We start from the raw sequence: 15,873 nt of genomic DNA, 5'->3' as shown, positions 1-15,873 counted from the left end.
AATCCAAACGGCGTGTTTTGTAAGCTGTCATAATCTACTCAACGAATAAAACGAAATTTTAAGGGCAAATACTCATCAGGCGTCACGAGAGCTCTTTGGGTATACAGTTGAAGAAACTCAGTGCAATCGACTATTATTGTTTTATGCCTTTCAAAAGACAATTTACACCGTTACTTAAAATATTACGAGCACAAGGGAGCTGGATACCTCTCCTTTGTGCTATAATAGAAGCTTTGTTACTACGCCGTACTCGAACGCGTGATGAGGAGTAACTGTTCATTTCAATGATAAAGAAACCTTTTTTTGTAGATATTCTGATCATATCATCGGCAGAAATATTGGACAAGATGGCGGTCGCGCTTGCGCATTTCGTCCATAATGGCGTCCAAATAATATAAGAAACTGTATGGAAATTTGTAAAGATTTCTAAAATATAACAGTCAGGAGCTCATGGTCCCGTCTACTCTCGATCGAGACATATCCAGTACTGATTCTGCTATTCATCAAACCTCACAGGGACTCGATAAATAAAAAACCACTTACTTCCCGAGCCAGTTTTTTTGTCATTGATCATTGACCTAGGTCGCCATACAGTTCTTCAAAATCCGTCGTTCTCTATCTCAAACACTCGCCTATTACAGGAAAGTGCATCAATAAAGTCAACTGCTCTCGATCTAATTGACTGCTACAGAGTTCGAAGCGTCCAAATATCTTGTAAAATTGCCATTTCCTCCCATCCAAAAACTTCCCACGCGCCAGAATATCCCTTATTTTCCATGTTGAGTAAGTGACGAGACGCCATGTTGAAAACTATGACTGAAATAGTTAAACACGAGCAACGCTGATCTTCGAATCGTCGGCCATATTTGTTTATGTTCTTGTAGGGAAATGAATGAATTAGTTCTTAGGTCCTTTTCGGAATAAAAATATGCCAGGCATTGAATGCAAAGTTAGTAGTCTTAGCGCGAAAATTAAACTAAAGCAAATCAAAATTCTGACATCATGTCATCGCTCTGCCTCGAAAAATCCCAAAGATTTACTTGCAGGTCCTCTTTTCTTTTTATTTTCATCAAATAGAAGATCTGCGATGCTCAAATTGTATAAGTCATGGTACGAAACACTCTTCTCTGCAGATCGAGCCGTGATCGCCGCCATATTGAATTCTCTTGATATTCTATTGTTCCGGAGTATAATACGATATACCGCTGATAATTGTTAGCGGGCTCGAAATGTCCTTGATTTCTGGCGATGTTATGGTGCCTCTTGGCAAAAAATTTTGGACGTGAGGCAACTGAAATCTTCAAAAGTGTCTGTATTCATTTATTCATGAAACAAATAGCCCATATGCTCCAATATCGGCACGAAACTCAATATTTGTTATTCATGACTTCAAACAATTAATGACCGAAGATAAAATGAGGAAACTTCTTTGTGAGGTTATTCCGAACTGATGATCAATCATTAGTTTAAATATATCCGGCTGCAACGTAACACTTAGCATTTCGTTTTCGGCGAGAAATTTACATTTTAACCTGCATTTAACTCGTATATGTAAACAACAACTTGAAGGCTGTCGGCTTTTGGCCTGACAAGCCAACAGCAGTGTTTTCACTAAAGTACCGAATATTCAGTAAAATGATAAGGTCTCCTTCATCATTTTTTCAGCTGAAAACAGGAGAGGGAAGACGCTTTTCCAAAAAGCTTAGAGTCGTGAGTTCGAAAACAGCTTTCGTGGTTTTCTAATTAAGAGATCCAACCACGTGGATAAATGATCAACGCAAGCTTGTCTAGCTCTGAAGCTGATGGTCCCTTAACCACAGCGGACATCGTTTTTGCGGTGATTTACTCGCTGATCGTTCTTCCAGGTATTGTGGGAAACTCCATCATTTTAACAATTGTGTGGAAAAACTCTTCAATGCACACAACTACAAACTATCTGCTGATGAATTTGGCTGTGGCCGACCTGATCACATTGTTACTCTGTCCCGGTTTTTACGATTTTGCCATAACAAAAGTTCACCTACAGGGTATCACCGGAGACTTGATCTGCAAGTTGTTTGTGGGAAATGCTATTGTTCCTATAACCATAAACGTAGGCGTGCTTACAGTCTCTACCATCGCCGTGGAGAGATATATGGCGCTTGTGAAACCGTTTCGCACTGCAAAGCTGACTAAAGAATCTGTGAAATATGTTATAGCAGTTCTGTGGCTGTTAGCTCTACTATCGTGCATACCAGATATTCAAGCCAATACATACAACATCTCTTCAACCAAATATCCTTGCAAGCGCCCCTGGAGTTTGGATGAGTATTTCCTTCACAAACCCTTCATCATCTTCACCTGTGCTGGGTTTGGCCTCATGAGTTCCTCGATACTCATCTTCTGTTATTTTGAAATCATTCGTGGATTGTACTTCACCAGATCAATTTGCTCGGAATCGACATGCAATGTTGAAGAAAGGAAAGCGAAGAAACAATTAGCTCGTCTTGTAATTTGGTTGGCAATCGTCTTTGCTGCGTGCTCGCTGCCCTTCTCCGTATATTTCATTTTCTTGGTATCGACCGACAGAAAAACTGTCGAGGAGAACTACGATGTTTTGTTTGAACTTCACAGAGCCTCTCGAGTTTTACTGTTTTCAAACTCTTTCTTCAACCCCTTGTTATATGCCTTACAGAGTTCCAATTATCGAGACGGATTTAAGTTCATTTGTAATGTCAATTCTGGAATGCCTTGTTGCAAGCGTACAAATGCTGTGCGAAGTTTAAGCCTAACTCAAAGGGGGAAGACTTTACACCCATCCCAAGGAGTTTTTGTCAAAAAGGAGATGGCGGTTTAATTTCTAATTTTTAATTCATGATTAACGGTAAAACTTAAAGCCAAAAATATCAGCCTTTTCTGCACCCAGAGAATCTTTCACTGCTAGTTATTTTAAGATACCTTTTTTACTTTCGAACCGCTCGCCACAACTTGCTTGCGATCTCACTACACTCAAGGATGAGATTAAAGATTATTCATTTCGAACTAACAACCCAACAAAGACCCTTATGGATACGATATAATATTTGCATATCTTATGTCAGATTAGACAAATAAAATTGACGTTTGGGAAACTTAATGGCAATATGATGATAAAATCGTGTTGCTTCCAAAAACGTCTTGGCCCAAACTCACTGAGAAGATATTGATGTGTTAATTTTTTATTGACTTCTGACGAGGGAGCTAATTTTTTCAACGTGTGTTAACTAAAATGACAAATATTTTCCTTGCAAATTCTAAATTATGGTGTCAATGGAGAGAATCTGACAGAGAGCGAAAAAAAAAACGTTTTAGTGATGAATCAGGTCTCCCTTTCCCAAGGGTTAAATCTTTTATGTCATAAAGTTTTATTTGTAGATGGCGTTCTCCAAGAAAGTAGATCTATAAACTCTCCGATTTATTAGATATTTATGTGTGCCTCTAAACTCATTTTTGTAGAGCTCTTGAACGTGAAGATTTTGTCACCTTAATGACAGCATAAATAGCATATTCAATTTGAGATGATTTCAAGTTTAGTTTTATTCAGGCTGAATAAATATTAATTTCCTCTCTGTTGTGTTTTACCAGAAAATGGAACAAGTAAATCATTATGGTTTCTCAATAAAAGTAGAAGCTGTGTTAACACAACTTTTGCAGCGATACACGAAGATTGAGTTCGTTACACTTTTTATTGGGGGTAGGAAGAATAGCAAAGTTGCATGCTTTGGGTCTGGCTTTGAGCCCAGAATATTTTTAGAACACAAATGCTATGAATTTATAGAAAAAGGAGGAACAGTTCTCCTTCTTCCTAAAACGAAGACTGGGAATTACGAAGAGACAAGAGGATAACGGATAATACCATTCCAAAATGGATTACTACATTGATAAAAAACGCATCAGAACTGGTTCAACTTAACGCTCACGTTGTCACGGAAAATGTCTGCTTCGATAACAAAAAGACAACGAATTCGTGATAGCCCCACAATATCAATTTAATAAACCCCAAAAAAATATAAAACCAATTCTTGCTTAACAAGCAGCTATTTTATTTTAATTCCACTCGCGAAACTGCAAGACAAGAATCATCGATAAAAAATGGCTGGTTTTATTACCCCCTTTTTCTGTTTTTACGATTTTAAGATGGAATTACTTTCTAAATTAGCTTCTCGGAAAATGAAATTCTCATTTTCATTTCATTCTTAAATGCAAAAATAAAATTGTGCACCAGCTAAATTAGCGAGAAATACGTTACTATGCAAATATCTAGAATACACGAAAATTCAGTCAAAGCCTTAAGCGTTAGTTTTCTAAGTTCAGTAGCGTTAAAAAAATCAGTCGCTCTAAAAAGGTAAATGGCTATTGAAATTTTTTCGTTTCAAATCGGTGGTTTGATCATACTGCTCGTTTGCATTGCTTGGTAGCAATACAGCTCTTCCGTTGTTAATCAATTTTGACAACAAATGAGAACTCTTCTGCTCCATCTCACGCGGCCGCAACAGGGGAAAGTTGACAACTTGAAATAGTCAGCAATAATCGGCACAGGATTACACAAACAGATCATGAATGGTATCTCTTTTTGCGCTTTTTAGTAAGGCTTTCGTGTTTATCAGGGTAATTTAGTATTATCAGCTGAGTTGATAACGTAAAGAGTTTAAAGGCTGATGTTTCGAGCGCAGCTCCTTTTTCTGCATTTCAAACCACACACAAAGGGTTAACGCTCAAAACGTCAGCCTTTAAACTCTTCACGGTGGCCAATTTACGTTATCAACTCAGTTGGTAATACTAAATTACCCTGTTATACTCTCCCACCGAAGCAGCACCACAGTTTCTTTAGAAACCTACCCCCTTTTTTCATGTTTATCGTCCAGTCACCCAAGTTATATAGTGACGCAAACCTGCGCAAAACGCAGGGACTGGGATCAAAAGTTGAGGCCATCCGGCTCCACACCCCAGGTATCTAGGTGCTCGCTCTATAGCGTTTAGAACTTTGTTAGATAATCACCCGTCGGGATGTACACGCATTTTTCTTTAAATGCGTATATAAGAGCTACTGCGTGAGACTCCAGCTCCAACTCACTGTCTTCATATATATATAAATGAATGTGGGGGTAGAGTCTACCTTAGCATAAAGTGCTCAATGCTGTGGTAGCAGAGCTAAGCATACATAAGTTAAAGAATTAAAGAGGACGCATCGATTCTCTGTGACTCTGAGTTTCGCGCCTAAGCGCCCGTCAGACGGATGAAAGTTCTGTCTGACGAGCGCTTAGGCGCGAAACTCAGAGTTACAGAGAATCGATGCGTCCTCTTTAATTCTTTAACTTATATATATATACATATATATATATATATATACATATACATATATATATATATATATATATATATATATATATATGTATGTATGCATATTCACAAATACGTTTTTCCCGTGTATCCATTTTCCTTATGGGGAAAGTTTCCAGTGCCGCCATTGTTCGGAAATGAGACGGTGCTTTCAATGTCATGTTCTTCGTGCGAATCATCTGACTCGTTACCAGACTCTAAATGACATGACTTTTTAGCCAAGTTCCTCAGGATTAGATGGCGCATCACTTCTCGTCTCTGAAAATTCAAGGTATCTTTTTCAGCTGTACCTTAAGGAAATATTGTAACTGGTGGGCCAGGTTTTACTTTCGCCATGGCAGAAAGAAAACTGTGATATAGATATTTTACATTAAATGAAATTAGACTCGACTAATTACTATTGATTTTCTTGCCTAATGTAGCTGGAGAAAATTCAATGCAACATTACCATTTTGACACATTCTTACTCGTTTCTTAAAAGAGGGTTCGTAGATATTCTACAGGACATCGAAAACAGAATAAATCTTTGCTCACAAGATTAATACAATGCGTTGTCTTCCTACCTCTCTTTCGTTAGTCCTTCTTATTTTCCAGGAGGGCTTTGGCTTTTTCGGAACGAACTTTCCCACAAATAACTATTTTGAGATAAATATGTTACACAAATTGCTACTGATCACGAGTGGTTTTTGTCTCGCAGTAATAGGAACGAATCGTAGTTTCCCAACTTTCAAGAGTTGACGAAAAATCACAAGATAATTCAGTGGAAGAAACCTCAGATACCCTCATCCTTTTTGATATTCGTATTTTCCATTTTAGTCGAAGCATTCGCTCTCAACATTGCTTAAGGGAAGGCCATCATAATTTGATAATCTCTATAAGAAACACTAACACCAAAGTTTTTCATAACACACATGTTGAAAAGGTATTTTGAAATCATCTGCCATGTTTCGGTGTGTTTTCCAAGTACACCCAATAAGGACAACACCCCAAAAAAATCTCCTCCTCCCATCGCTCTGCTGGTACTAGACATCGCTTATTACTAAATGATGAAAGGCTAAATGATGACAGGTTAAGTAATCAGAGTCAGTCGATCAGTGCTTCCTTTTTCTTTCTTCTGTACTAGCTGCATTCGAACTCACAACTCCCCCCTCCCTCCCTCCCTCCCTCCCTCCCTCCCTCCCACACTCCTTTTTTAGTATCTGGCAGAAATCATGAAAATCCTTCCTACAACGTACTCACCTTTATTTTTCTTGGGCAGCAAACTCCCAAAAGATTCTTTAAAACCCAAAAAAGTGGAAGAACCAGGTAGAGAAGATTACAAGGGGAAGTGAGAATGCCTTTCTTGTAAAGCCAGCTTAACCATAGTTTTGTTCTGGTAAAATTCCACTCAGTATCTAAGTTGGTCTGTTAAAAAAGTTAAATAAAAGTCGTTGAAAAATAAACGATTTATGTGCCATACCGTGCTGAAAGCAATGACACTTATCGACATGAAGTACATATATACCATAGATAAGGGTTTTCCTCGTTAATCGCACATCCTTATTGACAGAAAATCGTTAGTATCATTGATTTAAAACTCCCCGGCGAAAAAATGAATAGCAGGCTAGCGGACTTTGGGCTTTTACGTCATTATTCCTGAAACATTTCCGGTTAGCCTCGAGGCTGTGGACCACAGTTAGTTTTTTGGCTCACGTCCCGAAAGATAACAAACGCTTGCGATTTCAACGGCTGAGCATAATGAAAATAATCCAAGATTGCTTTCGTTTGGGTTAACTTCGCTATATGATTGGTTCAGAAAAATATCGAGCTACATTCTCAACCAGTAAGATCCAAGAATAAAACCAATCGCGCGCTGACCACTCCCATTTCCCCTAGCCCAGGAGCAGTTTGCTTGCTTTTAAAATGATTCCTCATTGGCTCTCGATGATACCTTCTTTGCCCCGATTGGTTGCTTTCATTACTTTGAGTTTTAGTTTTAAGACACTCGAAATGTGATCTTAGTAAAAAAATATATTGCAAATTTATAACCGTCTTAAGGAGCAGCAATCTATTCAAAGTTGCATTTACCGTTATCCTTGTGTAAGATTCATTCAACATGGCGATTAGCATATTCAGAGCAACTAATACTGCTACAATGTTGAACGCGCCAAAGAGCACCATGCCTGTTCTCCATATAGTTTCATATTCTGTCTCGTCGATTTTAAAATTGTCACGGTCAATTTGGCCGAATAAAGACCAAAAGATGGTGGAAACACTGCTTGAAAACCTACGAACAGATACAATTTAAGTACTTTAATAAATTACTAAAGGGAAGTATTCTGGAATCATTACTACAAGAAAAGCAGGAGAAAGATTAAGATCAGGTACAACAACAGGAAGGGAACGACGAAAAAAGAGAAGAGGAACAAGAAAGGAAGGAAAAAAAAATTGTTTCAAAACTTGTTAGACACCTGACGATGACTTTTCTATCATCGTGAATCTATCAACTCATCTCAAGAGAGAATAAACCGCTAATCACAAATTCCCTAACTCACCTTTCTAGGTGCAAGGGGTCTGTTTCGTTTGTGATCACTTTACTTAAAATAAAATGATCCTTAGCTTTCTCATACTGCAAGTATAACTTCGTGAAACTCACAACAAATGCCAGAAAAGCGAAAACAAAAAAAAAGAAGAACTTCATTACATCAAACAACATCAGTATGAATGCTTGTAACAGTGGGCCCATGACGGCATTTTCTTCGATAAATGAGAAGTTGTGCGCAAATGCAAGAAGTATTGCCACAGCAAAAACACACTCGGAAAACAGCACAACCTTGTAGGAACGATCGTCGCTATGGTTCTCCCATTGCAAAGAATCCCCTCTGTCTACAATACTTGTACGGGCAAACCAACCCATGACGTAACAAAGAACAAACAAGGTCACTCTAACCACAGCTAGATAGTTCCATTTGTTTGCAAAGAAGCGAACTCTTCCTTGTTGAAAAACTTCTTTAACAAAATCTACCAAGTGTCCGATGACGAATGCCACAAAAATCCAATCTGCAAAGAGAAATCTGGGTAGAATTGTTTAAGTGAACCAGTATTAAATTTCAGACTGAAGATGATGCATGCGCTGTAAGGTGAAACGTTTTTCCCATCATTTAAAACTGATAATAATAATAATAATAATGTTTATTTCTTATATTGCGCAGTCTAGCATGCGATAAAGATATGATCGAGTGCGCATTACAACCCTAAAATCTTAAAGTAATAAATGGCTAGTCCAGATAATGATAATAATAATAATAACTTACAATTTTCGGAAAACAATAAAAGTAAAATATGAGTTAATAAAAGAACTAATAAAAAGCTAATTTAAAAAAATTTGTCTTTAGTAAAACTTTAAAAATGTTCAATGATTGACATTGTCTAATTTCTAGAGGGAGTCGATTCCATACTTAGGGCGCAGCATTTTCAAACGCCCTATCCCCGAGTGTCTTTTTTGTTCTATAGGTATTGTCCATTAGGAGTATGCCCCGGTATGATCTCAACTGATACCGCGAGCTCTCTTTGATTTTTATCAAGTCTGAAAGATATTGTGGTGCGACACCGTAGATACATTTGTGAACTAGCATTGCTATCTTGAATTCTATTCTGTGGGTAACCGGAAGCCAGTGCAGGTTGATCAGGGATGGTGTGATAGGATCATACCTAGATATACTACATACCAGGCGAGCACCCGCGTTCTGCAGGCGTTGCAGCTTACCAAGATGACCAGCGGGCGTACCATATAATAGACCGTTACAATAGTCTAATCGTGACATTATAATAGCCTGTACAATGGACTTCCTATTATCATATGATAAATACTTTCTAATACGCCGGATGTTATGTAGATGGTAATAAATATTCTGACATATGCTGTTAATATGTGTGGTCATATTCATGTTTGCATCAAACCAAGCACCCAGGTTTCTAACAGAGTAAACCGCAGAAACCTTTACCCTACCTACTTGCAAGTCACTTATCATAACCTTATTTAACTGTGCGCGTGTACCTATAATAAGAAACTCGGTCTTAGCATCGTTCAGCCGAAGTTTGTCTTGGACCATCCAGGTTCTTATGTCCCTGATGCAAGCTTGTAGAGCGTCAACAGCATCCGTCTCAGTAGCTGAACCATCCGGCTTAAATGAGATATAGAGCTGCGTATCATCAGCGTATGCGTGAACGTTAGGAAGATGGGATTCAACAACATCGAAGAGCTTACTTGCGTACAACGTGAAGAGCAAGGGACCAAGACATGATCCTTGAGGTACCCCTTGAGGCAGATCAAAGTCACTCGAATAGCTCCCGTTAATCAGGATTCGCTGTTTCCTGTTTGATAAATACGAGTGAAACCATTTAAGAGCGGTACCTGCAATTCCATACGTCACGCCCAGGCGATTCAACAACACTTGGTGGTCAATCGTGTCGAATGCTACACTCAGGTCTAGCAATACCAAAAGAGTAACTCGTTGATTGTCCATTGCAGCTAGTATGTCATTCTGTATCTTCAATAGGGCAGTCTCTGTGCTATGACCAAGTCGATAGGCTGACTGGAGGATGGGATACAAACCCGACTGAGTAACGTGATCGGTTGTCTGATCATAAACTGCACTTTCAACCAATTTAGAGAGGTATTGCAGATCACTCACAGGTCTTAAATTGGATAAGGAAGTCCCTTGCTTGGTCTTCTTCAGTCTTGGATCCACAAGGGCCGTTTTCCAATCAGATGGAAAGTGTCCCAAGGAAAGTGAAGAATTCACGACATTAGTGATGATGAGGAGAAGCATATCGGACATGCCGACTACTAAATTGGTCGGCATAGGATCAAGTTGACAGCTTTTCTTCGATGATCTACTGACCAGCTTCCTTATATCTTCCACAGAATACGTATTGAAATGATCAAGTTTCCTATCGCCTGTAAACACTCTATCCTCAGCCACCGCCCCAGGATGAAGAGTACACGCATCAAGCTCTGCCCGAATCTTTGCAATCTTACGGTCGAAAAACCGCCCGATATCGTTGGCTAAGATTGAATTGTCCGTGTATTCTGGAAAACACAACTCATTCCTAGGAAGTAACAATGATCGAGTGGCCCTGAATAGCTTTCCTTGGTTTTCACTATTGTCGTTCACAAAGTCTGAGTAGAAAGCATGCTTAGCCCGTGTACTTAAATAAGTAACGTGGTTCTTGAGTTTCTTGAATGCCAACAAATCTTCCTGTGATCGTGTTCTTCTCCATCTCCGTTCTGCTTTCCGGCGTCGCCTTTTTGCCTCGGCTATCTCACTGGTATACCAGGGTACCTTGGGCCTAGCCCGCACTGTTTTGGTTTTTAAAGGTGCGTGACGATCAAGAACTTGAGAGAGTGTGGTCGTGTAATCCTCTACAAGTACATCCAAGTCCAGTGGGGTGATGGGATCGCTATTACCTCGATCACATAGCCCTGTAAGTACTACATCGTTCGATAGGCTCTCAGCGTCCAAGGATTTAGTTTTCCTAAACTTTATTATCCTAGTCTGAAATGAAGGCTTACTTATGGCAACATGACAATGTACAGATGCATGATCGGAGAAATAGCGACAGGCGCGTGGTGGACTCGCCAGAATATCCTCAATCTTTCTTGTTATAACAAGATCCAGGGTGTGACCACGTATGTGCGTTGGCTCTGTCACATGCTGCTCCAAACCGAGAGACTCAAGCAGATCTAAAAATTTAAGTGCATCAGTGTCATTAGGAACATCCACATGTATGTTGTAATCACCAACGACAATCAAAGGCTCTTTGGATAGAATAGTGGACTCCATCAGGTCAGAAAACTCCATCAGAAAAGTGGTAATGGGAACCCTGCGGTAGTCATCACAATTCTGTGGACGGTAGACGATCACAAGCCGTATCTTGCGGGAAGTCGCCGTTTGGACCAACAACTCGCAAAATTCAAGCGACTCTTGAATTCCATCTCGAGTCGTGCTAACACGAAGAGAATCCTTGTACAGTAGTCCAATGCCTCCACCTGTCCGTTCTTGTCGTGGAAAGTCAATAAACTTGTAACCAGGAGGACACAGTTCTATTCTTAGCGCATCATCATGGGGCTGGAGCCACGTCTCGGTAATCACAACCAAGTCATATCTACGTTCACAGACGTAATCTACAAAATCGGCTGTCTTGTTGCGCACCGACTGGGCATTCATGTGGCAAAATGACAAAAAGACCCCATTTACGTAGTTGGCAGACAAACAATGCACTTTAGTAAAGTTTGAGACATTCCTAGTTGTTGATTTAGACAATGAAGAACGTGATTGAGGCGCCCGTAAAGTTCCATTATTTTGATGGCGTGATTTCACAATTGTTGATATACCGCATCCCTCAGGACCAGGATTAAGTTTGAAGACCAGATCGCCAATTAGCACTTGATGGAATGAGGCACATGAATTTGCATAGTAGGCTATTGGACACCTGTGCCTACGTAGGCGTAACCGACATAAGAAATCAGGCATATTCAAAATTCCCAGGAACTCGGGTGGAACGTAGTAGCTGATCCATGGACGTCGGAAGAATGTAATACAAGCAGAGCCATTAAACAGATTGGTGAGAACAACACCATAAGAGAGATCACTGTCCCATGAAGAGTGAAACAATACTTCGACTCCAGCCAATAACGTGGCATTGTTCCTTATGCAAATAGGGCTCTCAGTCCAACAGTTCACTGAAGACGAGAAACAACCAAATATCCTAATATTCCAGCCAGTGAAATGCGTAAGCAACTCCAAACCCGGCCAGTAGAAAGTGTGAGGTCTTACACATATACCCTCGTGGTCGTATTTCAGAGGGAAGGCAGCAGTAAGTATTAAAAAGACCACAAACACGTTGGTGGTTTTTGCGTGCCTGCACCTCATTTGCATCTTTCATCCATTGCTACTGATTATAGTGATAGCATTGTAAGTTGTTGTTCTTAAATTATTTTATTTCTGGCCTGCTTGATCATGACATTTAGAAAATAAGCCAAGTCTTCAAGGAAATCTAGCTGGAATAAAAAATACAATATGCTGACTTTTAATATTCTTCTGTACTCACCAGTGATGGAATATTCCAGGAACTGCGTGTCTCGTTGGAAAGAAGTTAAAATAAGCACGAAAAGAAAAATTTGATAAGCTCCGCAATTGGTGAGAAACTTTAAACAAGGTGAATGGAACATTCTGGCTACCTTGTGTCTGGGCAGAAAGGTTTCGAAAGCAAGCCAAATCGCAAAGATCAAAGGAGACAAAAGGGATGATAAAAGCACCACAGTAAATCTTTTCCCTGGGCTGTTTTCCAGGAATGGGACATGTTTGAGAAGTTCTGACTTCAATACCAGCTGACTGTAAGGATGGCTGACAAACTGAAAATAACATGTACGATTAGTTGTTGAGTTTAGGAATCCCGATAAGGAGAGGCGATCTCGAGAAAAAAGCCGCCGGAAAGTAAATGCCTGTGTTTTTCAAGAGTTCATCTTCTATATGAATAGGTAATAAAGCTTGGGTTCGTCACTAAGTTTAAAAAAATTAAGGTTAACAGACAGGGAGCCAGAAAGGCAAGTAGGAAAACGTTTAAAATGATAGGTAAGAAAGATGAGCACACCTTTTCATTTCTGGTAACTATGGCAAATTCCAGAATGTTCAAAACCACTCCATCCGTGTTTAATGGTGTACTTTTTTCGTTCTCCATCTCCATAACACACCTGATCTCATTCATTGAGCGGCATCCATTTAACAGATCCACAGTAAACTCTTTACAACCATCACTAAGCTCCAAATACTCTTGTCTGAACTCGTGCTTCCGTTCGGCCATGTGAGACAATTCCTTACTAAGAGCGCATGCGCGATGGACAGGATCAGGATCGCTGAAGGGGTTTTGGAGAAACGACGCCGCCATGTACACGGGACTTGCCAAAGCTCGGTATCTGTTTAAACGAAACAAAGTGAGTCCCAGTTTCCCATCAAAGTTGATTTCTGAGCCAACAGGCTTTTTTAAATCAATCGGTAAATTGGGAATGGAGAATCCATGTTCCAAGAGGAGTTTTACAATTTTGAAATTCTGCAAGCAGGCCGCCAGGATCAATGGCGTGAAGTGACGTTGGTATTTTAAGCTCATTGAATCCGGAGACATCCGCTTTGGTGATGAAGGATCATGAAACTGGAGCAAAATTTCAACACCTCTCACATCACTCTCGCGCACGGCGTGCAACAAGGCGAGTTCCAAGTCGGCTCCACCATGAAGTAACAAGTTAATCATGTCATTACGGACGGTAGATTCGATTAATCCTGAAGCAATTTATAAAACTGTTTTACCAGAGTTGTTTACACTGTTTACACTGCATTTCAGTGAGGAACCTAACGCAATTCTAACTTTATCCAAATCTCCTCTTGCTACTGCCTTCAAAAGCTTTCGTTCCCCTTTACTCACTGGATGCCAACAAATACCATTCACTGCTAGCTCTGGCTGAAGAATCTCTATGCCTTCCATTAAAAATTATGCGATTAATAACTGCAGAGAATATTCCGCACTCCTCGGTGTGGCAACTTTTCGGAAATATGTCCGGTTCACTTCTTAAGTCGTGTCGCTGGCATAGCTAAGTTCGCTCTGTTCACATAACCAGAAGCGAAAAGAACATTCAAACAAGCCGTAAGTTGTTCAGTAGTGATGATTAATGACGAGTAGATTCTGTTGGTACAAAGCGCTACAAGCCAAAGATGCTGATCAACAATAAGGTACCGCCTCTGAGCATAAGTGTGTTCGTATCTAAGAATATTGGTGCTTAAGTAGACTTACACTCAAATTTGGCATGTAAACTTGCCAGATTTCTAATGCCAATGAGACAAGCTTCTTGATGTGAAGATGCTAGATACAGTTATAAACAGGTGAATACCTGGCCAATCTACGAGCACCGTTCGTTTCACGTGTCAGAGCCCATTGAAGATTATGATAGATAACAAAAGTTGCTATTCTTAGTCAAATAGATGCTAATAGATGTGGCATCCTTTACAGTTTGGTCCGAAAGCGATTCATAAACGTACTATGACATTTAAAAGGAAGAAAAATACGGAAACTCAAAGTTTACCAACAAAATTTGAAAGTACAAGACATGAGTCGCGAGCTCCACACGCACGTAAAAGAACACTTTTGTTTACGCTGAGGAAACAGAGAATAATGGAACTTGATTGGCGTTGTGTTTGAATTGTTGTGGGATCTGTTAAACAGGTAAATTAGATTCTTTGAAAAATATACAATGCCCTCGTGCAGGTATTTTGACACTCGGTTTAAATGTCTCCAGTATCGACGACGGAGTAATTGGCAAAAGTTTAGGTTAATTAAAAGGGTATCAATTATTCCTCTTATTTTCTCGTCATGCTTTTTTTCTCTCTCGGTTGCCGAGAAAATTTCTAACAGACCATATTTAATATTAATTTTTTTTCGTGGCAATTGTCATTATGTTCATTTCACTTCTTTTAACGAGAGAATATGACACTAGTTTAACTGACCAGTTCAACTAACGTCATGTATACAATTTTATTTCGTAGGTAACAAGTATGGTTGAGCTGAGTAATGCATGGTAATAATTTATTTTGTGTATAATGCGATTGTCAGGGATTTCAATGGTATAAAGGCAATTAGGGGTGTTCATTTTCATGAATTTTGCTCCAAATTATTAATACTCTGTTCATTTCTGTCTGAGTTAATTTTGTTTTCTCTCTCAAATGATTTCTCTGAGTAAAATCTGGCCTGATTTATTTCAACTACCTTTCTTCATCTCTTAATCTCTTTAAGCCTTTATACTGAAAAGGAATTAGAAATACTAAGAAAGCATATATTGATCACCTTGCAGAAAAAAAACTGGGCGAGGAATGATGAAAAAATTCAAACAGCGTGTTTTGTAAGATGTCATAATCTACTCAACGAAAAACGATTTACGCCTATCGCTTTATTTAACCAATTTAAGAAACCCTCAAAGAAAAAGCAAATGTTTCGGCGCAACTGTTAGTTGTTATCCTATGCTGCCTGTTGCATATTTGATATAATTAATGACAAAATGCGCAAATCTGATTTGTTTGTCACAGCCCAGTTTATGGTTTCTGACAACCCTCGCGATTGAAAAATAGGACTCATTCGAGGTCGTGCGATTTCATGAAGTACGTAGAAAAATGAAGAGATAAACGAATGAAGGACCCATCATCAAAGATGGAAACTATAAAAGTAAATTTAAGATTTTTTGTAGCGCCATATGCGGTCGAACCTGTACCAAGCGGCGCCGTTTTAAGCGGTTACCCTGTATTCAGCAGTCATTTGTCAAAGTTCCGAAATTTTTTTCGCTTAAGCACATCAGTTTTCACCTCTATAAAGCGGTCACTTCTATTTAGTGGTCGTGGTCACCCTTGAATGAGCTCCAAAAGCCTTTTTATTGTTTAAGCGGAACTACCTCAATAAAACTCGCTTTATGCAATGATGATGAGGCCCAGTTAG

At 39.4% G+C, this 15,873-nt stretch overlaps 1 protein-coding gene and 1 pseudogene across 2 annotated transcripts; one reads left to right on the top strand and one right to left on the bottom strand.

The window, feature by feature from the left end:
• The first annotated feature begins 1,000 nt into the window (after positions 1–1,000).
• On the top strand, positions 1,001–3,680 carry LOC149047153 (substance-K receptor-like). The gene has a single exon (XM_089202676.1). It carries the CDS (start codon positions 1,769–1,771, stop codon positions 2,834–2,836), a length of 1,068 nt encoding a protein of 355 aa, XP_089058802.1. The 5' UTR covers positions 1,001–1,768; the 3' UTR covers positions 2,837–3,680.
• Positions 3,681–5,424: 1,744 nt separating this feature from the next.
• On the bottom strand, positions 5,425–15,023 carry LOC113668190 (short transient receptor potential channel 4-like; annotated as a pseudogene). The gene is made up of 7 exons (XR_016185929.1): positions 12,994–15,023; positions 12,451–12,754; positions 7,893–8,397; positions 7,426–7,624; positions 6,598–6,762; positions 5,922–5,993; positions 5,425–5,616 (listed from the first exon to the last, which is right to left on the bottom strand). The product of XR_016185929.1 is annotated as a short transient receptor potential channel 4-like (transcript).
• Positions 15,024–15,873: the final 850 nt, after the last annotated feature.

The sequence above is a fragment of the Pocillopora damicornis genome, chromosome 4 (assembly GCF_964200805.1).
Source record: "Pocillopora damicornis chromosome 4, jaPocDami1.2, whole genome shotgun sequence".
NCBI classification, from domain to species: Eukaryota; Metazoa; Cnidaria; class Anthozoa; order Scleractinia; family Pocilloporidae; genus Pocillopora; species Pocillopora damicornis.
Note: the sequence above shows the minus strand (reverse complement) of the source record. Positions and strands in the feature narration are given on the sequence as shown.

Coding starts and splice junctions, on each gene's coding strand:
- LOC149047153 (XM_089202676.1), top strand. CDS start 1,769: ATGATCAACGCAAGCTTGTCTAGCTCTGAAGCTGATGGTCCCTTAACC.